The sequence below is a fragment of the Lepidothrix coronata genome, unplaced genomic scaffold (genome assembly GCF_001604755.1).
Source record: "Lepidothrix coronata isolate B3197 unplaced genomic scaffold, Lepidothrix_coronata-1.0 Scaffold55, whole genome shotgun sequence".
NCBI lineage: Eukaryota > Metazoa > Chordata > Aves > Passeriformes > Pipridae > Lepidothrix > Lepidothrix coronata.
Window position 1 is genome coordinate 681,589 of NW_016690235.1, and position 23,271 is coordinate 704,859.

A 23,271-nucleotide genomic window follows, 5' to 3' on the forward strand; every position below is an offset into this window, starting at 1 on the left:
AGCCCTAGTGGTGCTGCCTGAAAATGAGGTTTTAGGATTCACCTGTACCGCGGTGAAGGCCTGCAGTGACAAACCATCAAGAGCTGGCGGTGGACGCCAGCACCATTTTCGTATACCCGTAGGGCTGATGCGCCAACTCTTGGTGCCTCGCGCAGGTGGTGCCGGGCAGGGAGTCAGATGCGACTCCCTCCCGATGGCAGGGGGGACGCGCCGAGCCCTGCCAGCCCCCAGACCTGCCGGCAGCCGCCTCTGTTCGACGGACCGACACCATCCGAAGTGCTGCTCGGTCACGTTTGCCGCCGGCGGCCGGAGAGCGGCGCACTCATATTTTCCTTTCTCACGTAAAACAGGTGTATCTTTCCAGCCGCCCTTCTTGGGAATCACAAATAACCCCGTCCTCCGCTTCTCCCCCCGCCCCCTGGCTATGGACAGCATCTGCCCTTATCAGCCCGGCCACCCGCCCGGCCGGGACTGAGGCGGTGTCTCGGGGAAGGAAAGGAGTTGTGCCAGGGAAGAGAGAAAAACACACCACCACCACCAAAAAAAAAAAAAAAAAAAAGGAAGAAAAAAGAGAGTTTTGCGGGCAATGGGGGCAGGGGGGAGGAAAAGGGCCTCTCCGCGGGTAAAAGCCCGGGGGGCCCAGGGCTCGGCGGCGGAGATAAGGGTGCTCCGCCCGCGGAGGGCAGCGCCAGGCGCCCTCCGCCCCGGCCGCGGGCTCTACCCTGCCCTCGGGCTGCGCCCCCTCCCTCCGCCCGCGGGGACGATGCAGAGGCGCCGGGGCGCTGCAGCGGCGGGGACATGAGCTCGGGGGGCGTCCGGGCCCAGGGGCCGGTCTTGCTGCTGCCGCTGCTGCTGCTGCTGCTGCTGCTGCTGCCGCCGTGCGCGGGGCGGCGGCGGGGTAAGTGCGGCCGGGACCGCCCGACCCGGCTCCGCTCCCTCGTCCCGGGCCGCGGGGGGGGGGCGGGGGGACTGTGGGCGCGGGGTGGGCGCAGCCCCACCGAGACGTCCAGGGCGGCGGTGGTGGCGGAGTCTCTCTTGTTAGTGGTGTTGGAGGCAGCCCGTGGTGGCGGCAGAACATCCCTCGGTGGTGATGGCAAAGGCAGCCCGTGCTAGTGGTGCAGCAGCCCGTGGTGGGCGTCGTGCTTTGCAGTGGCTGGCGGATCTCCTCGCCGCTCGCTCTGTGAGGGCTGTGGTGGCAGCGGCCTCGTGGCCTGCCCGGCTGAGAGGGCCTGGCCAAGTCAGGAGCTGTGCCTGAGGGAACACATGGGTAGGACCGAAACCGTGAGGTGACTGCAGTGCTGGGGTGATAAATTGTGTATTGTGATGGAGAAATAAGTCATAAAGTAGTAAAGGGGCACTGAGAGTCGACACATGATTTTTGTCCCCTGGAGCAGCAATCTGAGGAGGATAGTCCCAAGTCTTATCAGAAGATTGAAGTATCATGAGAAAGTTCTTACCGTGGCTGTAAATCTAATTTTCTGATCTGTGTTGGCTGCCATTGCATGCTGACAGTTTTTGTTTTCTTATCAGAAACACATATAAGTATATAAAAGCATGGATAATTAGGAGCAGGAATCTATGATGCTTCCCACAAGTCTTAAGGGGCTCAGAAATGCACTGTGAGTAAAACAAACTGTGTGCATGTGGAGGGACGGTTTTATCACAGTGATAAGCTAGAAGCTAAAAGTGTTCAGATGCCTTCTCCCTCCAGTTATGGTTATGTATTCAGACACCTTGTAAGGTAATCAAAATTTTGACACTGCTATATGTGCAGTGAGATTTGTATTCGTACCAATTTGAGCTGTCTTAAAAGAGTAAAAAATTCCGCATTTCTGTGTCAAGCATCATGAGACATCTGCTTGTGCAGTGTTAGTTATTTCTTTTAAAATGTAAAAATATGTAAGCATATGCATGCTTTGTCTACATTAAAGCCATCCATTCTGAGGTTTATCATTAGGAAAGTGAGTGCATATGTGAAGATAACAAAAAGAGCTTACAAAACATGGACAAATTGAACATAATGCCATGAATACATGAATACAAAGAAGAGAGTAAGTTTATATTTTATTCTGATTTCATGTATACTTATAGCCCTGTTAAATTACAGTAAATTAGGTTTTGTGTTGTATGCTGCTAAACCACTTTTAATATAAATTAGTTTCTAAAATGACTTTAAGTTATTTTACTCCTGGCAGCATTCTCAACCTCGTTTTTATGAATAACATTTATACCATATACATGTTGATGACACATGAGTCAAGCAGATTGATAAGCAACCCAAATGTCTATGTGTAAATAATAAGGAAAAAAACCCAAACACAAAACCCCCAGAGGAAACAGAAATCAAGAAAAAAGGGAAACAAATTATTATGAAGAAAATATTAATAATATTGGATAGACCTATTTATTATATGCCTTGTAAGTCTTACTGACTGTTGGGAAGCTCTTTAGCTTGTTGTCAGAGAAGAGATGGATAGACAAAAATGTTCAGTGTAGTTATTTAATTTAATCCTTTCTGTTTATTTTTCATCTTTAGTCTTTGAATAGTATGACTGTTGTTTTCCAGCAAGTTTGAAAATGAGGTGGGAGAAGATAGGAGTCCACATTTCATGCCTGTTACCCATACCAGGCTACCCTTAAGGTCATCAAAAAAAAAAAAGTAATTGTGTCTTTTTGTTCTTAAAGCGATTGTGAACAGATCAGTTCCAGATGTCTGTGCAACTTGCCACATTCATGCAACATGTCATCAAATTGAAGGAAAAAGTGTTTGCATCTGCAACTATGGATTTGTAGGCAATGGAAGAACCCATTGTCAAGGTAGGCTGCCTGTGAATAAAGTGACAAGAAACTCAGTACATTTCTGAAACACTCTTTCTCAAGTAATATTGATGAATTCTTCTATTAATGAATTCTTCAAAACATGCTAAAAGCTTTGTCATTTCCAGATAGATCTTCCCAAACATAGGATATGCGTGGATTGTTTCTCATTACCAAAAGATTACTACACAAGAAGTGTTGCTCAGCTTTGTTTTGTTAGTGTGGCTAATAGTGTTCTACAACTATCTCATACATGACAAATCAATATGTGAATCAAAGAACGGTGTCAAATGCTGTGTCTGAGTATGTGTAATAGCTTACCACTGCTTAAAGGGGATGGTTCTCCACCGCTGATCTTTCGCTCCGTCTCTTACCCTTCCTTCACAAAGAACTGGTGGCTGCTGGACCCTGCACAGAGTTATTTCCTTATTGTAGGAGAAACATAGAATCTTAGAATGTTTAAAGTTGGAAGGGACCTTAAGCGTCACCCAGTTCCAACCCCTCTGCCATGGGCAGGGATATCTTCCACTAGACCAGGTTGCTTCTCTGGGCATCCTGTGCCACTGCCTCACCACCCTCACAGAAAAGAATTCCTTTCTAATATCCAATCTAAACCCACCTTCTCTCTGTTTAAAGCCATTCCCCTTGTCCTATCACTACAGGACCTTGTCAAAAGTCCCTTGCCAGCTTTCCTGCAGGTCCCCTTTAGGTACTGGAAGGCCACCATAAGGAGTCCTTGCAGCCTTCTCTTCTCCAGGCTGAAAAACCCCAACACTTTTGGTCTTTCCTTGTAGGAGAGGTGCTTCAGTCCTCTAATCATCTTCATGGCCTCCTATGGACTCACTCCATCAGGTTGATGTCCTTCATATGTTGGGGAACTCAGAACTAGACCCAACACTCCAGGTGGGGTCTCACCAGAGTGAAGTAGAGGGGTAGAATCATCTCCCTCGACCTGCTGGCCACTCTGCTTTTGGTGCAACTCAGAACACACTTGGCTTTCTGGACTGTGAATCCACATTGCTAGGTCGTGTCCAGCCTCTCATCCACCAACACCCCAAAGTCCTTCTTGGCTGCTCTTGATCCGTTTTCTACCTGGCCTGTACTTGTGCTTGAGATTACCCCCACTCAGGTGTTCCATTAAGTGCTGCAATCAGTGCATGCCATAAGGAAGAGCGGAAGCAGAGAGCAGGGTCCTCTGGTTTCAGCAGCTCTTAGACTCATCAACTTGAACTGTGTCATGAAACTGTTCATTCAGACATGACAGCCTCTCTGGGTCTGAATATTTCAGCTTACTAGCAGTGTTTACCCGTTACACTTCCCAAATAATTTACAGAGGAAAACAATAAGAGTCTAGTTACATGAAACAGAGTGAGAAAGGGAGGATACTCCATTTTTCTTAATCTCTCTCTGATGCGTTTTAAATATATTGACAGATAAAGATGAATGCCAGATTGGAGCCAGCAAGATCTGTGGAAATCATACACTGTGTCATAATACACATGGAAGCTTTTACTGTGTTTGCCTTCATGGATACCGAGCCTCCAACAACAACAAGACATTTATTCCCAATGATGGCACAAACTGTACAGGTAAACATCACAAAGAATCTTGAGCATGATGAATCCAGAACTTAATTTTTTACCACACCAGTCTTTCCCATCACTGTAGAACTTACTTTCTAATACCATATGAGAGCACTTTCTGTTGTGAATGCAAACACTTATTTGACATCCAGGTTCCTAACAGCTGTGAATTGGTTCTATTTTGAATTCTCTGTTACGTTACAAATCGTTGCTTCAGAGTCACATTCAAACAATGATCTTTCCAGAATAAGAAAGAGCCAGATTAAAGAAAATCATACTTGAAATTCCCCAGAATGTCATATTTGTGTTTAGTGTAGCATATCATCCAGTTCCTTGTTATAGTAATGAACTGTTACAACTAATCAAGATATGTGCAGACACAGGATTTTTCTGGAGTTGTTGTAACAGCACAGAACATTGGAAACTCTTTGTCAAGTAAATCAGAGATAATTCAAAAGATAGATAGCTACAAAAATGAAAGAATCCTGTTTCCAGATGCTTAAAGACCACACAATTATACGCTCCTTTGTTTTAGCAGAAGAGCCATCAGAAGCCATGTAGAATTCTTCATGGAAGAGTAAAGCTTGGGCCCTATATTAATTAATTGCTTTAAAAAAACTCTATTATGAATTGCATGTATTTTTTCTGAATTTTTAGATATAGATGAATGTGAGGAGTCTGGGCTGTGTGGTCACAATGCGAGATGTGTGAATACTGAGGGAAGCTACAAGTGTTACTGCAATGATGGTTATAAATTAGAAAATGGAGAGCGTTCTTTTCATCCAGATGGAAACAGAGTTTCATGCAAAGGTGAGAGTCTTTGGATGCTGTTTTTGCTAGCAGACAAAATCAGTTGTTACATGACACAGTAGTAGCTGCTCTGGACTGTGCTTGTAAGTCTGAAAGGCAGAAGCTTTATCTCTGGGCTTTGCTTCCTGTATATTTTTTTTCTTCTTCTTGGGTTCAGTTTGTTTCAGTGATGTCTGGATTGCAGAGTCAACACCAGATATGATTCCTACATGTTCTCATCAGTGCTTCAGGTGCACTTGGTCAGAGAAGCTTGATAGTGACATGAAAGTGATGTAGTTAGTTTCTGAATAGAAAGGAACTGTGGTGTGATCCACTTTTTTATATAATCACACTGCATGAAGGGAAAGGGGAGACTAAGTAGCTGGTAAGAGAGGTTAGCTGAATGAAACAAGCCTGGGGAGAGGAATAAAAAAATAAATTAAACTATTTACTACATACTGTGTCTCCTGCATGAGTAAACTGTTCTGTTTTTTCTTGCCATAACAAAAAAATGCCCAACCAAACCCAAGTTTCCAATTTGAAAATTCCTCTTTAGTGTAGGTTTTCACAGATGCAAATTGCTAGCAGTGTAAGCTGTAGATGTCAGAGTATGTAATGAGCCCAGACATTCCAGGTTGAAGTTGCTGCCTAGATTATATCCAGCCTTTATTTCTGAATTATTGCCAGAACTGTCAATAAAGCTCACTGCCTATAATTTCCTAGTGTTCCTGACTGGAGTTCTCTTCTTTGTTTGCCAAAATTGCTGATAACCCTGCTTATCTCATTGACTTTCCTCTCCATATTCTGTGGTAGTGTATCTGCACTGACGGTGTTGCGAAGTCAGACAAGGGAACCCTGTCAAGCAGATGTGCCAAAGGAATGTAGCTTTTCATATGCAAACTGGTTCAGTGAGATGAAGGAATTGAGGGGCAGACCATTTAATTGCTACTCATCCACAGTGCAGACCATTTAATTGTTACTCATCCACAGTACCTCACTTTCTCCGTGCATAGCAAAATAAAGCTGTGCACTGGGGCCTGAAATTTTCCTCTGGTGTTAAAGTATCATTCAGCTGTTGCTGTAATGAGAGTGGCACATGCCAAGCACCATCACATTGCGGTGTTGCTGTTGTGGTGTTGTGAATGGCTCCAGCTGTATGTTAGTAAGGATGTAGCTCAATAACTTGTTCTCTGTGTTCTTCCAAATGTGTGCAGGACTAATCTTCTGCCCTTTTGGCAACTTCTCAGATTCATCAGATCAGGTATATTTTGTGACCCTCTAGTTCAACTCATTTTGAAGCGGTCAAGTGTTGAGATTTTTGTACTGTGAGATCTTTTAACCCAGTCTCTTTGCAGAAATTGGATGTGGTCCCCCCCCTGAAATGAAGCACGGATACATTGTGGGGAACTACAGCTTGCTACCAGGAAGTGCGGTTCATTATGAGTGTCAAGAAGGGTTTTACAGCAACGAGGGCAAATTCTCATACTGCACTGTAAATGAAACTTGGGAGCCTGCCACTTTAAGCTGTGAAGGTGAAGAGAGTCTGAAGTATTTTTAAAATTCTTCGTTTAAGGGGGTTTAAGCATTGGAAGTGTGTTTGTGGAGACAGTGGTCTGTTTTCTCAGTTTGAGAGATAGTTTTGTCAAGATCTGACTATTTGCAAAAGAAGAAAAGAAGGATAGGAGAGGTTATTGTCTGCCTCTTCTTGTTAGTGTAGTGATATTTTCCATGCTAGTCCATACATTTTTATCGATGTGTCCTGCCTGTGAACTGAGGCCTAGAAAACAACTAGATTTCTGTAACATTTCATGGGATAGGCCCCTAACTTGGAAATCATCAGTGACCTCTCATGGAAAGACCAATTTTTCTGGCACCTTGTGAAGTTTTTTCTGAAGGTTGGCTGTAGATGCAAAAGAGAGGCATCATAGCCCTCTTCATCTCTGGGTGACCTTCATGAATTTAAGAGCATTTGTGCATAAGCAAACACTTTCACATCTCTGAAGCATTAAGTTTCCTGTGACCGTCTTTAAAACTTCCACTTGCTTTGGTGTTCTAATTGCCCATTCTGTTGAAATATTACTGCTTAAAAGTGCAGGATTGATATTGTGTTCCTGTGAATAGTTAGAAAATCTGTTTAACATTGGTTAAATGCACTTGAAGTGCTAGCTAATAGAAGCTGTACTGTCTATAGCAATTCTGCAGGGGAGAATTGTCACCCTGAAAATTGTCACTTAGTGAGGAAAGTTTGTTTCTTTCAAACTACAAATGCCCTCTTGGTTTCTAATTCTTTCCCTTTTTCTTTTTTTTTTCCTTTGAGAGTGGATAGAAATGTATTGTTTCTCTGTGTGTCTATGGGAAGTGAATAAATTAAAATAAAGATGCTGAACCAATGTGGCTGGGAAAACTAAAATATTAAATATCACCAGAAAATTCATAAGAAAGAAAAGATAAAATAATTTAATACTAAATTACTGGCATCAGAAATAAGACAATTGAAATAACATTTTCTCCAATAAATAAATAAAAGAACAATGACTTTTAAAACAAAAAGGGAGTGCCCAAAGTTTCAAGTGGTCCCTAAAGAAAGATTGTAGAATACAATCCTTGTGAGTTGTTGGTACATTTATTTTTTTGTTAATATTTTTCATAACTTGCTTTTTCATGTGATTTTTTAATTCTGCAATCAGACAGTAGGTCAGTTCAGATTTTCTGAGCACATCTCTTATATTTAATTGAAATAAAATACATGATACACCAAGAAACAGCCTATAAGTCTAAAACGACAAACTTATTTCCCCTTTGTATTGCAAGCTCTTTTCCTGGATTTCAATTAGGACTTCTCTTTTTGTAAAACCAGTAAACCTGATTTTTTTTTTTTTAATACTAGTAAAGGTACTTTTAAATAATTTGGTTTTTTCCGGGTGCTGCTTGACTTTGTTTTTTGTATTTGCCAATGACAACTTGGCATGTTAGTGAATATAGCAACTATTACAGTGCATTTTGAACATCATTTTGCCTTAGCAGGAAGTTTTAGTATTGGTATGTTGTAACCTTTTCTATGGTTTTGCATTTTTATGATCTTTGTATACTTTTTTCAAATTTTGCATTCTAAAGGGAGTTTCTGCTCATCTGCCTCCCTCTGAGTTGTTGCTTACTGCAAATTGTGTAGAACCAGCTTGCCACATGTAATCAGGTTTGTAAAAGCAGGGGAATCTTTAAAGATACAAAAGAAAACCAGAAGTTTTCCGTATGCTGGCAGCTAGGCTAAGGAAGGAGTCACAGAGTTAGCATACCATTTGGAAGGAAAGGCAGAAAGGTGATGTCATTTTATTTGGAAGCAGATCTGGAGTAGCTACAGCACTGTCAGTCATAATGGAAATGCTGCAGAGGACATCAGGGAGTGTTGGATTACTGCAGGAGAAGAGGGTAAGGGTAAACTCCCTTGTGGGAGTGCAGCTGTCATTACTCCTGCTGGTTGACTAACAAGGTTATTTTCCTCTTCTTTTGTATACCTAGGTGTGGATTGTGGGGTTCCACCTTCTGTTTTGAATGCACATCCAGCATTTGTAAGTGGGACCACATACAGAAGTGAAGTTACTTACAATTGTCTTCCTGGTTACTTGATTGCAAGCGGGAATCGGACTGCAGTCTGTAATGCCAAAGGACAGTGGGATGGTCCTGATTTGGTGTGCAAAGGTAAATAAAATCTGCCTTCAGATTTGTTTAGCATAGATATTGTTTCAGCCATTGTTATTAATAGCCATTATTTTCTGTGGGCATTATGCAGTCTTCTGGCATAGGAAGTTCAGTCCCAAAACAAAAAACATATCTTACAAGGGTTTCTTTTATTCTGTGTTGCTAATGAAGTTGCAATAAATTGTTAATAGTTAACATTCTAAGAACATAATCCCAGTGCATATTGGGCATTGCAATTACCATGAGATGAAAATTCAGCCTTAATGGCTAACATTTTTCTAGTTCAATATCTACTCTGTGATTGAAGCCATTACACAGAAATTGAACTGCTGGTTTGTCATTAGCATCCCCTCAAAATTCTCATATTCAGAAAGTTTCAAGCTGCAAACTATGATTGCTCAAGCATGCTATTGGTATTTCAGATGAGTCAAATCCCTTATATTACCATAATTTGGGAGATAGCCTAAAGAGTTCTTCGATAAGATGAATCACAGAGGTACGTTTTTTTAAAAAGTATTTTACCCAGTAAAATTTGAAGTGTTGTTTTAATCTGAGCTCATATTATTAATAAGAAGCCGCAGAGTAATTACATTCTTTAGTCAGTTTTCATACGGGCACAGCTTCACTTTTGTTGCATGATTAATATCTCTTCAGCTTGATCCAGTAGGATAAAATTTTCTGCTTATTGCAGTAAAATATAAGTTACAAAGACTCTGTACTTTTAGACTCTTCTTTAATATTCTTGTTCTAGGTTACGAGTCTAAATAGAAGGTTTGCAGTGTTACACAGAAATATACTGCACTTCAGTCTGCTTACAGAGTGGCTTTGGATGAGTAGCTGGAACTAAGCAGCAGGAATTTTTGTATCTCATCACACACTGTTCTATAAGTTGAACATATGCTTTACTTGTGAGTTAGTTATTCTAAAGCTTGTTCTGATGACTTATAATAGATACATATATTCATACACATTGGAGTATGAAAAGGAAGGTAGTTGTGGTGGATGTGGGTGTATTGCCCATTGCAATACATAATGTTTAATTTTTTCTTTAAAGGTTGTACAGATCACAGTTCTATAAACTTTGGTTCTTACTTCTTTGCTCTTTTTTTGAGTAGAATTTCAGAATCACTCAAGATTATTAAATGGTTTTAAAAACACTTGTTTTCTGCATATAAGCTTTAGTGAAGGTAAGATTTTAATTCTTAGAGTGTTTGCTTCTTGTAACTGAAGTGATGCAGAATCCTTTATCGAGGTTTAGTGTCCACTGTGGTTTTAAAAGCGGATTTTAATCTTAAACTAAATAATATTGTTCCATTTATTTCATCTTCACTTTTATTTTTTTTTATTCCCTAATTTTATTATGAAGCCCCTGAAAACTGAGCAAATGAATTAATTTATAAGTTCATTATCCCAAATTTGTAATTATCTGTAAGGTGGTTCGAATAGTCCATCAGATTTTCCCTCAGAAGTGCTCCTCCTGCTTGTGTGTAGCAGCTTCTTTTTTTCAAAAGCCTGAATTAAATCCACTGACGGAGGAACATGACCTTCTTGATGCTATTCTTTAATGTCACTCCTTGGACCATGTGTCTTTTTTCATATCTACTGTTACTAGTAGGTAAAATAAAGGAATAAATAGTATGTGGGGGATAAGAGAGTGTTATGGGAAGATAGATCCATTTATAAAAAATTTCCTTAGAGATTCTTGCTCTCCATTTCTAATCAGGACACTTTGTTTTATTTTATGGTTCATCCTGTAGGATAAATGCCCCACCCTGCTAGAAGGTCTCTAGTCAAAATTTTGGGTTCTGGTGAACTGGCCTGGCTTCTAGGAGTCACTAAGAAGTGAGAAAAAGTGAACTGCTAATTACTTGCTGGGACAGTTCATCCCTCCATCTTAAACACTTTGATATGCCTTGCCTGCTTTCCTTTACAGGTTTGTTTTCCTGTTTTCCTCTCTTCCAGAAATAGACTGTGGCAAACCTTTGCTGATTCCACACACAACAGTGACCTGGGATAACTCTACCGCTCTCTGGAGCAGAGTGTACTATCAGTGTAAAGAAGGATATTATTTCAATGGAGACAAGAATTTTTCAGAATGCACAATAGATCAATCATGGGAGAATATTACATACACATGCAAAGGTAAAAATTACTGTAGGAAGTTGCTGTGAATTGCTGTGCAATTTAAATAGTTTGTCGTTCCTGTTTTGAAGGTAGAAAGAAGAGGAAGGATGAAGTCAAGAAGTGCCCTTTTAATATATGATGTAGGGAACATGTTGGTACTTTTGGATGAAACAGTTGTGCAAGAGAGTATTAACCATACAGCAGCCTCTGGTGGATGCCACAGATCTTTCTGTAACTGCTTAGCTTTTCACCTCAAACAGAAAGAGACTAATGCAACTGGGTGTTCATTGCTGCACTGAGAACCTTCAGCTTTAAAAGCCCATGGAACGTCACCTGAGAGGCAGCAGGCATTTAATGATATTTTCTTGTGGCTCTAATACTGTAAAGTGCACTGCAATGAAAGTAATGGAAATGGAATTCAGACCTTTTTTCTCCTCCTTTTTTTTCTTTTCTCATAATGACCAAAGCAATATTTGTTCATGACTGCCTTTACAGCCTAGATCTAGTTGTCTGCATTTCAGTACAGAATGATTTTCTTAATTAAGAATGAGTCCTGAGAAGGGGGACCCGTAATGAAGTTGTTGCCATGCTGTGGGCTTGGAAACAAACATTTCAATAATAGCAAAAAATAACAGATGTTTTGGACTATGACTGTTGTGCTTCTTAGTGTTCTTCTGCATCCTAAGAAAGAGGTGTCACGTGATAGTTCTACAGCTGTCCATCTCTTGTTCTTAAGTAGCAATGCTGTCTTTTGCAGACGATAATGTTCATTTAGCTTTGTAACATCCTCATGTTCCTCAAAGGGTCTAGAAGTGTGTCCTTGACTGCTACCGCTTCACTTTACACAGAATTACTGTGTGATGCCTCTCTTGCCCCACTTGACATATTGAGCATTCACTGTGAATATAAAACATGTGACACAAAACAAAACGAGCATTCAGAAAAGCAGTTCTCTCGGCATTTATAGTGCCCAAATAAAAATGAACTGCCGTCGTTAGAAGTCATGATTCATATTTCATTTAGGCAGTTTGCGTGGCTGTACTTTTTGAATTGGTTTTGAAGACAACATTGTGTGGAGTGGCTAAGTTAAATCGGGTCTGTCAGTCTTGGCATTAACAAGAGTTCTGTCTTGAGCACTCTGGAGCTTTGGAGGGCCTGAACCTGCAGACTGCACTCACTCAGGCTTATGATGGGTTTCAGCAAGAGCTTTGCCAGAGGCAAAGCGTAGACTCCAACTTTAGCTGTTGCATCAGAGGCCAAAAAAGTCAGACATGGTCAAGTGGAATAGCAAAAAAGCACTTGTGAAAGTAACCTAAATAGTCCAGTCTCCTTTAAAAAAAACTTAATCATGGACAGGAAATTAATGCAAAGGTCTTGTATCTTCTTGACTTCTGCATTTTTCGTATCTGCTAGAGGTAACAAATGTAACAAAATATTTCAACATGAAATAAACTTTCTGTTTTGGTATTGATGCCTTTGAGATATACCTGCTCTTAAGAGTGTGTATAATTAATCAGTAATTCCCATTAAAATTAGAGGAAGTAATTTTCCTAAAAAACTTATAATAGAAGTTGGAAAACCTCTTGTCTTTTCCTGCTGCCTGAAAAACTGCATTAGAAATAGGGAAGTTAATAGAACATCCTCAGGAAACTGTCTTTGACAAATAATTTCTTCATTTCTTAGAAAGTGATTGCTATGGAATGCCCTTTATTTGCATTGTCTGTTTGGATATCTGATAAATGTGTGTATGTGTGTGAGTACCATTATTTTTAAATATTAAAAATTTACTTAAAAAAATTAGTTTTACCAGTGATGATGATTGGATTAAACCATCAGTAAAATGTGGCAGTAGTCAGCTGGATTCTTTACCAACCCTTGATTTGTATACATAAATCAGGAGACTGAAGTGCAGAGAACATTAATATTAAATACCTGCTGTCCATTATGCTCAGTGTGTGAGCCTGGACATCCTGTATAGGTTGTCCTTGCAGAACTTCTTCACGTGTGGAGTAGGAGTGCTTGGTTCCACAGAATCATAGAATCATTAGATTGGAAGGGACCTGTGGAGGTCATCTAGTCCAATCCCCCTACCAAGGCAGGGTCACCTAGAGAAGGTGACACAGGAGCGTGTCCAGGTGGGTTTTGAATGTTTCCAGAGAGGGAGACTCCACGACCTCCCTGGACAGCCCGTTCCTGTGCTTTGCCACCCTCAGTGTAAGGAAGTTCTTCTGCATGTGGAGGTGGAACTTCTTGTGTTTTAATTTGTGGCTGTTGCTCCTTGTCCTGTCACTGGGCACCACCGAAAAGAGTCTGGCAGCTTCCTCTTGGCCTGTGCCTTTGAGATGTTTATTTTCATTTATTTAATTACAAAAACAGTGTGCTGTTGACTCCAGGCACACATTGTATTGAGCTCTGGTGAGATTTTGTGGTAAAACTGGGACCTTTTTCTCAGAGTGAAAATGAGATTCGCATGTGGGAATGATATTTCAGTTTGTTTCAGGGAAGGGCTTTGCCTATAAAGCACTATAGTATACAGTGGTGGAATACAAGATAGTTGGAAACAAAAAGCTTGCTTTTCCCATTGTGAATTTCAGAGCAGAAATTGTCAGCCTTAATATTTCTCTCAGCAAGTGAGGTTGTTCTGAGTGTAGCTCAGAATAAGACATTAGGTAATGTAAGACTTACAGTTGCTTTTATTTTTATGAAAGAGGAAAATATAAAATAAAACCTTGCCACTAGTTTTTCTTTTTGAGTGGATTCCACAAAGCACTATGAAGCATTTGATAAATTTTTAAAATTTTTGATAAATTTTGATAAATTTGATAAATTTTTAAAATTTATCATGGCTTTAAAAAGGGCAGAAAACAACTGATTTGTGCTTTGGCTGTCTATTCAAGTTTCTTCCTGAATCTGTACTTGCAGCATACTGCTGTTTTTCGCAGCCATGTATAAATAATTCATGTCAACAGTTATGAGCTTAGTAGAAAAGTTGTCACATCTGTGGGCATTGATTCAAAACCCATGGTTCTGTAGGAATAAGAACATGGTCAAACCATTAGGATAATACAGTCATCAATGAAAAGGATCTGATTATCCTGAGATCTTGTAAATGCCTAATGTGATACATACAGACATCTGGTAATCTGATAATTTCTTTAATTGCCTGAGAAAACACAGGTGAAATGGAAGATGCTACTTCTCAGATCAAAGTGATGCAATCCAGTTAAAGCAAACAAAAGTATAGCTTTTTGCAGGACTATTTGTGTTTGAAACTCAGTTAATAATTACTCCATTTGTGATGACAAGTGCTAGTCTTGGGAAGCTCTTTCAGCTTGGGAGTAGATCGCATGCATTTCTAATTGCAGCCCATCTATTTCCATCTAGTCCGACACCCTTGATTGGCCCATCTTTCCTCTGTAAGTATGCTCGCAATTGTATCTGTTACATTTTTGTCAGTTTGGTTCAACACACAAGTTACTCTGCTCCTGATTGTCTCTGGGTAATATTTTTAAACCAAGGGAAGTACTAAATCATTAGCTACCTGTCTGCTTCTTCTTGAATGATCATATCTGCCTGCAGCTTTGCTGTTTCTTTTTAGGTTTCCTTTATGTAAAGTTTAGGGCTGAAGGTGAAAACCTGATGAAATTTGGCAATCCTAGTTAAAATGAAAGCAAGTATGTTACTCAAAATGTGAAAAACTCATAAAAACCTACCTGAAAGTTATAAATAATGAAGATACATCTTTGTAAAGTAAATTCCTTATGTATTTTCAAAGGCTACTGTGCAGGAGTTTGTCCTTATGCACTGAAGCACTCTGAGCAGAAGTTCTCTGGAGATGTTGTTTGCTCTCATTTAATTTCTCTGTCTGAAGACTGTGTGGTCCATACTAGTAGCAGATGATATTTGCCCTGTCATTCACTGCTTTCACAGAATTGAACAGGCAAAATACACAAAAAAATCTAATACCTGGATTTTTTCTCTCCCCAAATTTTCATGTATGTATGGGGTTTGGTGGGAAGAGCTCTGTGAGTGAACTTGCATGTGTGGATGCCCTTTTAGCTACTTGCTGAAGATAAATGTCAAAGTGGAGCCGGTCCTATCTGGTTTCTGGTAAATTCTGGTTTTTCACGCAGGTTCAAAAATACTTCACTGATAAGATGTATCTTGAGCTGAGGTCAGTGGTAGTGAAATGTTCTTTCAACTGAAGACAAGTCAACTGTGTATGTGAAAGAAGTCATGTGTTTTTAATGGCTATTCAGACACAGTGGTATCTGTGTGACTTTTTTTATTTTTTTGTGAATCAGCAAATAATAGCATTGAGTACTGGGTCCTGAACTCACAGAGACTGCTAAGCAAATTGTTAAGGTTGGTCCTCACGGCACAGTGTTAAGACAGAAGAACATGATAGGACAGGCATTTATGCTCTGGCTGTAAGTGCTGTGAAGTTTTTCCCAGACACTCAGGCACAGAGAGAGGCCCTCATTCCTTCTAGAGCTTTAAAAGCAGAGTAAGCAAGACTGAGAGCTTCACTCCTTGTTTTCCTTCTTAGAATTGGTATATTTGGTTTTCTTAACATTGTTTCTCCCTTTTTGACACTCGCTGGTGCTGTTGAATCACTTTGCTTGTTTTTTTTGCATTCTGCAATTTCTGTTCTGTTCAGCAGCACCTGTCTTCCCTGGCTGCCAACAGCCAGGTGCTATTTGTATCTCTCTATCCTATCCCAGATTTGCCTTTCAGTATTTGACTCTTCCGGGATCTCTTTCCACCCTTCTGCTCTGGTCCCTAGGTATTTATTTGCATATTGTTTCTAGGACTCTTTCCCTTGGGATGGGAAGGAGATCGTGAAGGCAACCTGAAGGTCGGTGGAGTAGCAGAGACATCCACTGGCCTTGGTTAATCACAAGTTGAAACTTATTGTGCTGAGGTATGGGAAAATTGAAGGTCTTTGCTTATGCTGTCTCATTTGTGAGGCTGAGTGTAAGCTGTTGACCAAAATCAGATGCATTTAAGACTTGGATGTTACTATCTGCTAAGATGTCACACTGAGGCCAGCACATATAGTGTGTTTCACAAACGGAATTCCCAAGCTCTAGAAGTCACTGGCTCTGTTAGATTTCACAGGAACACTAGTGTGTCAAGAAACCTGTTTCCCTTTAGTAGGAAGAAAAGTTTTTTTCAGAGATGCCTTTCTGCTGTTATTGGATACCATGTTTATATTATTGGGATTAATGTTAAACCAAGCACTTTCTGTGTATTTGGTTATCTGAACAAAGAGTGTGTGATCTGTAGGAATAAAGGAGGAAAACTGGTCTCTTCAGAAGCCCAAGATTTTGTTGTATTTGGTCTGTACAGCTTTTCATGCTCTTTCACTCACACCTATGTGAAATGAAAACTTTTGAAAAAAGTCTGCCAGCTATTCTGTGAAGGTATGGTAAACATATGGTAATTATGTGGTGGTCTTTTCCTTCTTCTTGTCCTCCTGAAAATTCAGAAATCATGACAAAAAAATTGATGTAGTTACAGGAAAAAAACCCTCTACTAGTTCTGCTTTCTTCCTTCCAAGGAGGCAATGTAAGATTTCTTTCCTTGCTTGAATACCAAGCATGATCACTTTTGTTGTTTGCTGCTTTATTTTGCTTTATAAATTCATTAGTCAAGTTCCAGATTTTCTTGCTCAACAGTCTTGGAAATTATTCCTCCTTGCTCCCTGCCCCCCTCACCTTGTTATGCATTTTAATTCAGATCTCATGGATATGCAAATGTTTTCCCTCTGTCTGTGAGTGATTTTTGTCATCCAGTCTTCTAAAAAACATCTCATTTAAAGGATACAACAACTGAACATAATCTTTTGCTCTGTGTTGGTACAGAAGTCTTATACCACAGTTTTTGGACAGTACTGTGAAGCAGATAACAATAGTTATAAGCAGCACTTAGATGCAATTAATCACAGAACCATTTGTAAGGAAATTTGTTTTAGAGGACACGCAGATTAATAATTTCTCTTCTGGAGACATGGAAGCTTTCAACAACGTTTTCATATTTAATGAGTGCGGAATAGAGGAGTTAAAATTAGTTGGGAGATAAATTGGTCCAGTTAGTGAGGCATCTATTTTTTGCATATATGGAGAGGGATATAATATTAGAAAACAGTTTTATGGCAGTATTAATAATCAAAAAAAGGAAAGAAAAAGTGCTGCAAAATACATAAACAGTTGCACTTTAGTTCTAAATAACTGCCTACAAATAGGTATGTTAGAAACTATTGATGTATTAATTTATTTTATGACAACTTGATTCCCATGTGCTACAAGGGGGCCTTGTGAGATGGTGATGAAGTTTACATACAGAGGAAGAGTGCCTTGGTCTGTGCTTGCTTTCGCAGCAGGACATTATGCAAACTGTTTTATGAATATTTCAAAGTATCTACCACTGCTGTCCTATAAATTCCCTTCAATTTTTCAGCAGCCCGTAAGGGCTTTTCAGCTTAGAATCTAGATGAGGTTGGATTTATAAGACCTTGATTGTGTATTAAATGTAATAATAAAATGTGGTAGTAGGACAAAGGAATGACTATTTGAAGGCTGGTGAGTGAAAGAAGAGGAGCAAATACATTCACTGTCAATCTGAGCTGTGATCAGAAGGAGCTTTGTTTTTGGCTCTGTGAGGATGTTTGTCATGTGAGAGCAACTGCACTGTGTCTGATGACAGCAGTGAGAGAACTGCCTAAAAAAAGAGTGGATGAGTTGAGCTTCCTGGCTGTGCTCTTTCTCTGAGGCATAAGCCTACTCTTAAAAGTGTGTGAGTTAACACAGGTATGCTGAGGGATGTATCTCTGCTTGCTACAACTGTACTTCCTACATGCTTTATTCTGTGGGCTTCATTCTTTTAATCTAGTGTTTGGTTTGAGAAGTGTTTTACTGTGACGGTGTGATTTAATTTTATTTATTAAAAAAACAAAGAAAAAATTTCAATAGCTTTTTAAAAGCAACCAAAATAAATAATGAACCAAAACATTGATTCAGCTACAAGTAGGATCTTTTCCAATCTACCACAGAAGCTTTCTTAAAAGTCATGGTTCAGTTTATGTACTCCTTGTTGTGTGTTTAAAGACTTCACAGTCATTATTTTACAACATGCTTCTTCCTTTAGCCTGTTATTTTAAGTTTAGGAGCCAACACAATTAAGAGAAGACTTTCTTCCTAACATGTGCCTACCTTGTTTGTTTTTTTCTGTTTAGGAAAAAAATGAACAAACAAAAACCATAGAAAAATGAAAAATAAACAGTTGTTCCAAACTTAAGATTTGCATGAGAAATAATGTTTTTCCTTCTGTGTTCATAGAAGAGGAATTATTCAGTAATTTGTCCATATTCAATGAAACATGTGTGAAGTGGCAAAGGAAAACTGGAAGACCGGGAGTGCAGAAAATGTACACAGTAAGTAGGGCAGTATTTGAAGTATTTGAGATTGGAAGTAACTTTGTTCTGATTAATTCTGCTAAACTAGCAGTGGAGATTTGTTTTGTGGGTTTTGTTTGTGTTGTAATTTGTCTGGATCTTCCCAGTGAAGCATCTAGAAACCTAACCCAGGCGGCTGGGTTAGGAAAGAAAAAAAATTAGATCTTAAAGTTAGGTGCAAAACTCAAAATCTTGGGAGTCCCATTCCAGTAAGTCACCTAAACACCTGCTTGAATCTGTAAGAAGTTTCAACATAAGTTTATGGGTCAGTGAATTCTGTTGCAGAGCTTAAGCTCAAATTGCCACAGAAAACATTGTAAAACTTGGGCTCTGTTCCTATCTGTGACCCAAGCATTTCAAGTGAAAAGTGTATCACTTAGAGACACTGGATGTAACTTGTTTTAGAAATGCAGAGTATATTGAAATAATGTGCCTTGCTCAAAAGGTTCAACGTTTTTCTTCTCCCCAACTATAAACATAAGAATAAAAAAGTAATAAGAATTTCCATGTTTTGACAATAACATCCCAAGAAATGTTGGGATGTTATTGGGGGTTTTAGGGTATTTTTAAGTATGTACAAATAAGGAAAAAAAATAAAAAGGGGATTATTTAGGGTCTCCAGGGTAGGTACTTCAATGTGGAAAATACATTTAAAGACTGGGTAATAATTTTGGAAAACAATTCATCTCTCTCCTCCTGTGTTATAAACCAATATATTTTTAGTTTCTATACTTTTATTGAGGACTGCTGAGATGGAAAAAACAGCTTCCCAGTTCCCCTAACAGTTCAAAACTGGTTTTTATGTAGCCAGTGGTAATGGGCAAACTGTTGATCTCTGATATAATGTGCTCTATGCACATGCTCTTACCTGAACTCAGCTACCTGCAAGACACTTCAGAATAGTCAAAGTAGGCAAGTTTTTTCTGTCCCTTCATGTCATACAAACGACAGGTTTATTTTCCACTGCACTGGGACAATCTTAGCAAAGCTTGTCTTTTATCCATGTTTGTCATTCAGTCTTTCTACTGCTTCTGTAGGGCAAGGGGGAAAAATGGAAAAAAAGAAAGAAAGTAACAAGCAGATGTAGTTTCTATCTGTGTGCTATAAATAAGAAACAGTATCCATTTACATCTTATTATTTGTGTCGGAGTTATTTGCAGGGTCCACCAAAGATTGCTAATAGATGGTATTAGATTCCATAATAGATTCTTCTATTTGTTGCAGAGATATAGGGAAAAATAGGGATAATTTTAACAACCAGAAGACATTAAAGATCCATCTTGTAGCACCAAAACATTTAGTCAAAAGCCTATTTTTTTGCTTGAAATGATCTTCTAAAACAGGTGTAACCCCACATTCTCTTTAAGAACTGGTAGGATTAAATGAACTAGTATTTTGAAATTGGGATAGCCACAACCAATTGCACTATCATTTTTGTTCCAATAGTTTCATATACTAGGCCAAAGATGGGATGAGAAGATGTTCTCAGAAGATGTGATGTTTAACATCAGTACAAGTGAAGATAATCCACAGGTGTGTTTAGAGCTGAACTCTGGCCGTAACTACATGGTGAATATTACTACCATCTCTTCCAAAAACATCACTGTCTCAGTTACAGTATCAGTTCAGACAAAGGGTAGGTTGTGTTTTGTATTCTCTGTGCTTATAAAAGAACTTACTGTGCTGCAGAGTTCACTGATTTGAGTCTAGCAGACAGGAAAATGGACCATTTCCTAGACTTTGTAATTTGTTATGCTGACTACAAACATGTAGCCACTGTCAGCATGCTCTTTTTCTGCAAAACGTTTTTCTTTCTGCTTGCTGTGGCCATTGCAAACAGAGCAGTAGCAGTGTAAGTGCCCTTCGGAAAGATTTGGCAAACTTGCTTTTTCGGGATTTGCCTTCTGGCTGAGGGCAGGATTGGTTCTGTGGCATTTCTGGCTACGAGCTAGAATTTAATCCATGGAACGCTGCCTACTGGTTTCCATTTCTTGCCTTGAAAAATTATTCTCTGCCTGTGGGAGAATTCCATGTTGTTTAGCTGTGTGATACTAATCTAAGTGATATCAGCATTATAGACAATGCTCCTATGTTTACCAGTGATTAACAGTTTTCAGGCAAGGAATGTTCTTGAGAGGGTTTCTGTAGTATTTTGGTCATGGAAACTTTAAGCTTGCCTTCTGACATGCTAATTCTGGTGTGACAGACCTTGAGAAATAATTGCCTTTGGAATCCACAAATATGCTTTTTCTCACTTCCTGTTTCCTAAAAGGCAACAAATTGTTCTACGATAATTTTATTTACGTCAGAAGGTCTGAACCCTTGGATCTTTCTGTAATTATAACCTCCTAGGCCTGGACAAATTTCCTGAATAGCGTGCTTGGGTTTTTCCAAAAGCCATTTTCTCTGGAAATCATGCTTTATTTACTGTGTTTGTTCATTCACATAGAAATGAGGTTGTACCTTTATCTCAGAAGATAATGAAATTAAAAACCTTTTTTTTTTTAAATTTTATTTTCAGCTACTCACATTCAATTAAGTTGAAGAAGGTAACGTTTTCATAATAAGTTGATTTCTTTTTTAATTGTCTCTGCAGTAAAAGAAGCTTTCAATAATGTATTAATTTTTAATGATACCTGCTTGAAATGGCAGAGAAATGTCAGAGAAACTGATGTGGAAGACAGATACTCAGTAAGTGATATTCTATGTTTTGAATCTAGAAAACAATTTTTATCAATCACCTATGTGAAAAAACCTAATTTTTCAAACACTCATTGCTGGCAGTGTTCCTCATTATAATAATGTGTCTTGTGAAAACCCAGAGAGTAAGCTTGCATGGCAGTCTTCAAAAAAGAAAGAAACCGCCATGCTCTGTTGTAGTCCCCTGATTCTTGCTTAATTTTTCCCATGTTATGCTCTTATTTTGCATTCCTTATCTGTACTTTCAAGTTTGTCATGTTCAGGCCTCAGACAACTCTATTCCAGTTCCACTGAGTCAGTTCCCTCTGCCTTGTGATATGCCTTTAGTCTCCTCTTATCCCAGCATGGAATTTCTACATGAACGGTCTCTGCCAGGGCTCTTGGCCACCTGCTGTTGTCTCAAGTCTCCTTGTGCTGGGAGGCACTAAGAAGTTATCTAAAGGCATGGGATCTGTTTAAAGGAAAATTATCACTTGATTAAAGTACAGCAAGCATTTTAGTTTTCATTAATAGAGAAATCATTTGATCAGCAGAGATCTAAAGTTAACGACTTCATGATCATTTACGTAATCAACAACAAAACAAACAAACAAAACAAACTACTGAAACAAAAAAGACCCTATAGGTCTGTAAATTTGCCTGGAAACATAGGTGTCTGAGACAGATGCTGAGGTGTAGCTGGCATTTTGGCATGGGTCAAAATAGCTTGATTTTGTCTTGATCCTCAGGTTGCAACCTGAGAGATGGTTATGTGAGATTACTTTTGTAACTCACCATGAGAGTATACTGCAATGAAAGTGAACTGTTCCTGGAAACCTATATGTTAGCAGGAAATACAGATTGAGGAAGTTCCAATATTAATAAAAAAGAGGATAGACTGGAGGAAAAGTGAAAGAATGAGGACAATGCCAGATCCGATCAAGAGGGAATGCAATTCCTGACAAATTTTGGAAGCTTTGGAATTTGAGTAACTATCAGTGCAAAAAGGTTTGGTACTCTCTGTTGATGTGTTCTGCTATTTCTTCTTCTTAAGAGCATGAGGTGACTGAATGCAAGTAATATATTAAAATACTGCAATTTACACGCTGTGATTGTTTCGTTACAGTTTCGTGTGCGAGGCCAGCGTTGGTATCAGAAGGACTTCATTCATGAAATGACCTTTGAACTTACCACACGCAAGAAAGCTCCTGAAGTTTGTTTTGATTTACAGCCAGGCACCAATTACTCTGTTAATATTTCCATGGTAGCTTTGAATTTTTCACTGCTCGTTTCCATGACAACACAAATTACAGGTAGGTCCTGTCATTTATTTTATATATTTCCAATAACACCTAGTGGGTGCAAGAGGCTCAGCATTGTTGATCTCAGTGTTACATGGTGGGTTGCCAAAATACTCTTTCCATGCTCAAAATTGTTCATTCTTTGTTTTCACAGGATTCATAGGGTCTTACAGTCTAGTGGCAGAAGGGGGAGAGAAATGAGGGCTCAGAGTGTTGAAATGTCATTTTGGCACGGCAGGGAAAAGATAGTTTGGTGAGTTAGACACAAAATTGTTATCTAGGAGAGTTGGGTTAAATCCTCTGCCCTGTTAGAGCCTAAGTCACTTTTTCAGTAAGAGTTAATAGCACAACTGCACTTTGTATGGGTATTTGTGACAATCATCATGGCTAGGCTTCGTGAATGAAGATTTGGGAAGGGCTCTACTCACGTTTGTTGCAAATTTGTGACAACAGATAACACTAAAATACGCAAGGATTTTAGGGTATGGAGAGCCCTGCCAGTACTTCAGACAGATACCTTTGCCTCTGATTGGCAGAGTACAGAACGTAAAAGCCATTTGAGCAAATACGGTTCTGTGGGGAGAACCTCGGCTTCACAATTCAGCGAGACGTATGGCACTAAATGCTGTGATAAGAAACATAGCTAATTTTTTTGTTTAGAATGGTTTTGCACCCTCCTTGTACTGTCAGACTCTCTCTGATAGGCTACTACTGCTGCAGTGTGAAGTGCAGCGTTTGATGATGGTATGACCTTTCCCATCAGGAACATGACTTGGAATAAGAAAGGAGCATGGGAGCTCCCTGGTGTATGTAACTTTGTTCAGCC

General features: G+C 39.4%; 1 protein-coding gene across 1 annotated transcript in view; it reads left to right on the forward strand.

Moving 5' to 3' along the window:
• Window positions 1-2,672: 2,672 nt before the first annotated feature.
• Window positions 2,673-23,271, forward strand: part of SUSD1 (sushi domain containing 1) — a gene marked incomplete at its 5' end in the record, with an annotated part of 42,256 nt that continues 21,657 nt past the window's right edge. The window contains 10 exons of the mRNA XM_017816353.1: window positions 2,673-2,817; window positions 4,251-4,406; window positions 5,058-5,210; window positions 6,545-6,721; window positions 8,706-8,885; window positions 10,848-11,027; window positions 18,350-18,444; window positions 19,912-20,101; window positions 21,062-21,156; window positions 22,271-22,457. Of these exons, the coding sequence (XP_017671842.1) occupies window positions 2,673-2,817; window positions 4,251-4,406; window positions 5,058-5,210; window positions 6,545-6,721; window positions 8,706-8,885; window positions 10,848-11,027; window positions 18,350-18,444; window positions 19,912-20,101; window positions 21,062-21,156; window positions 22,271-22,457 (1,558 nt within the window). The remainder of the gene's footprint in view (window positions 2,818-4,250; window positions 4,407-5,057; window positions 5,211-6,544; window positions 6,722-8,705; window positions 8,886-10,847; window positions 11,028-18,349; window positions 18,445-19,911; window positions 20,102-21,061; window positions 21,157-22,270; window positions 22,458-23,271) is intronic.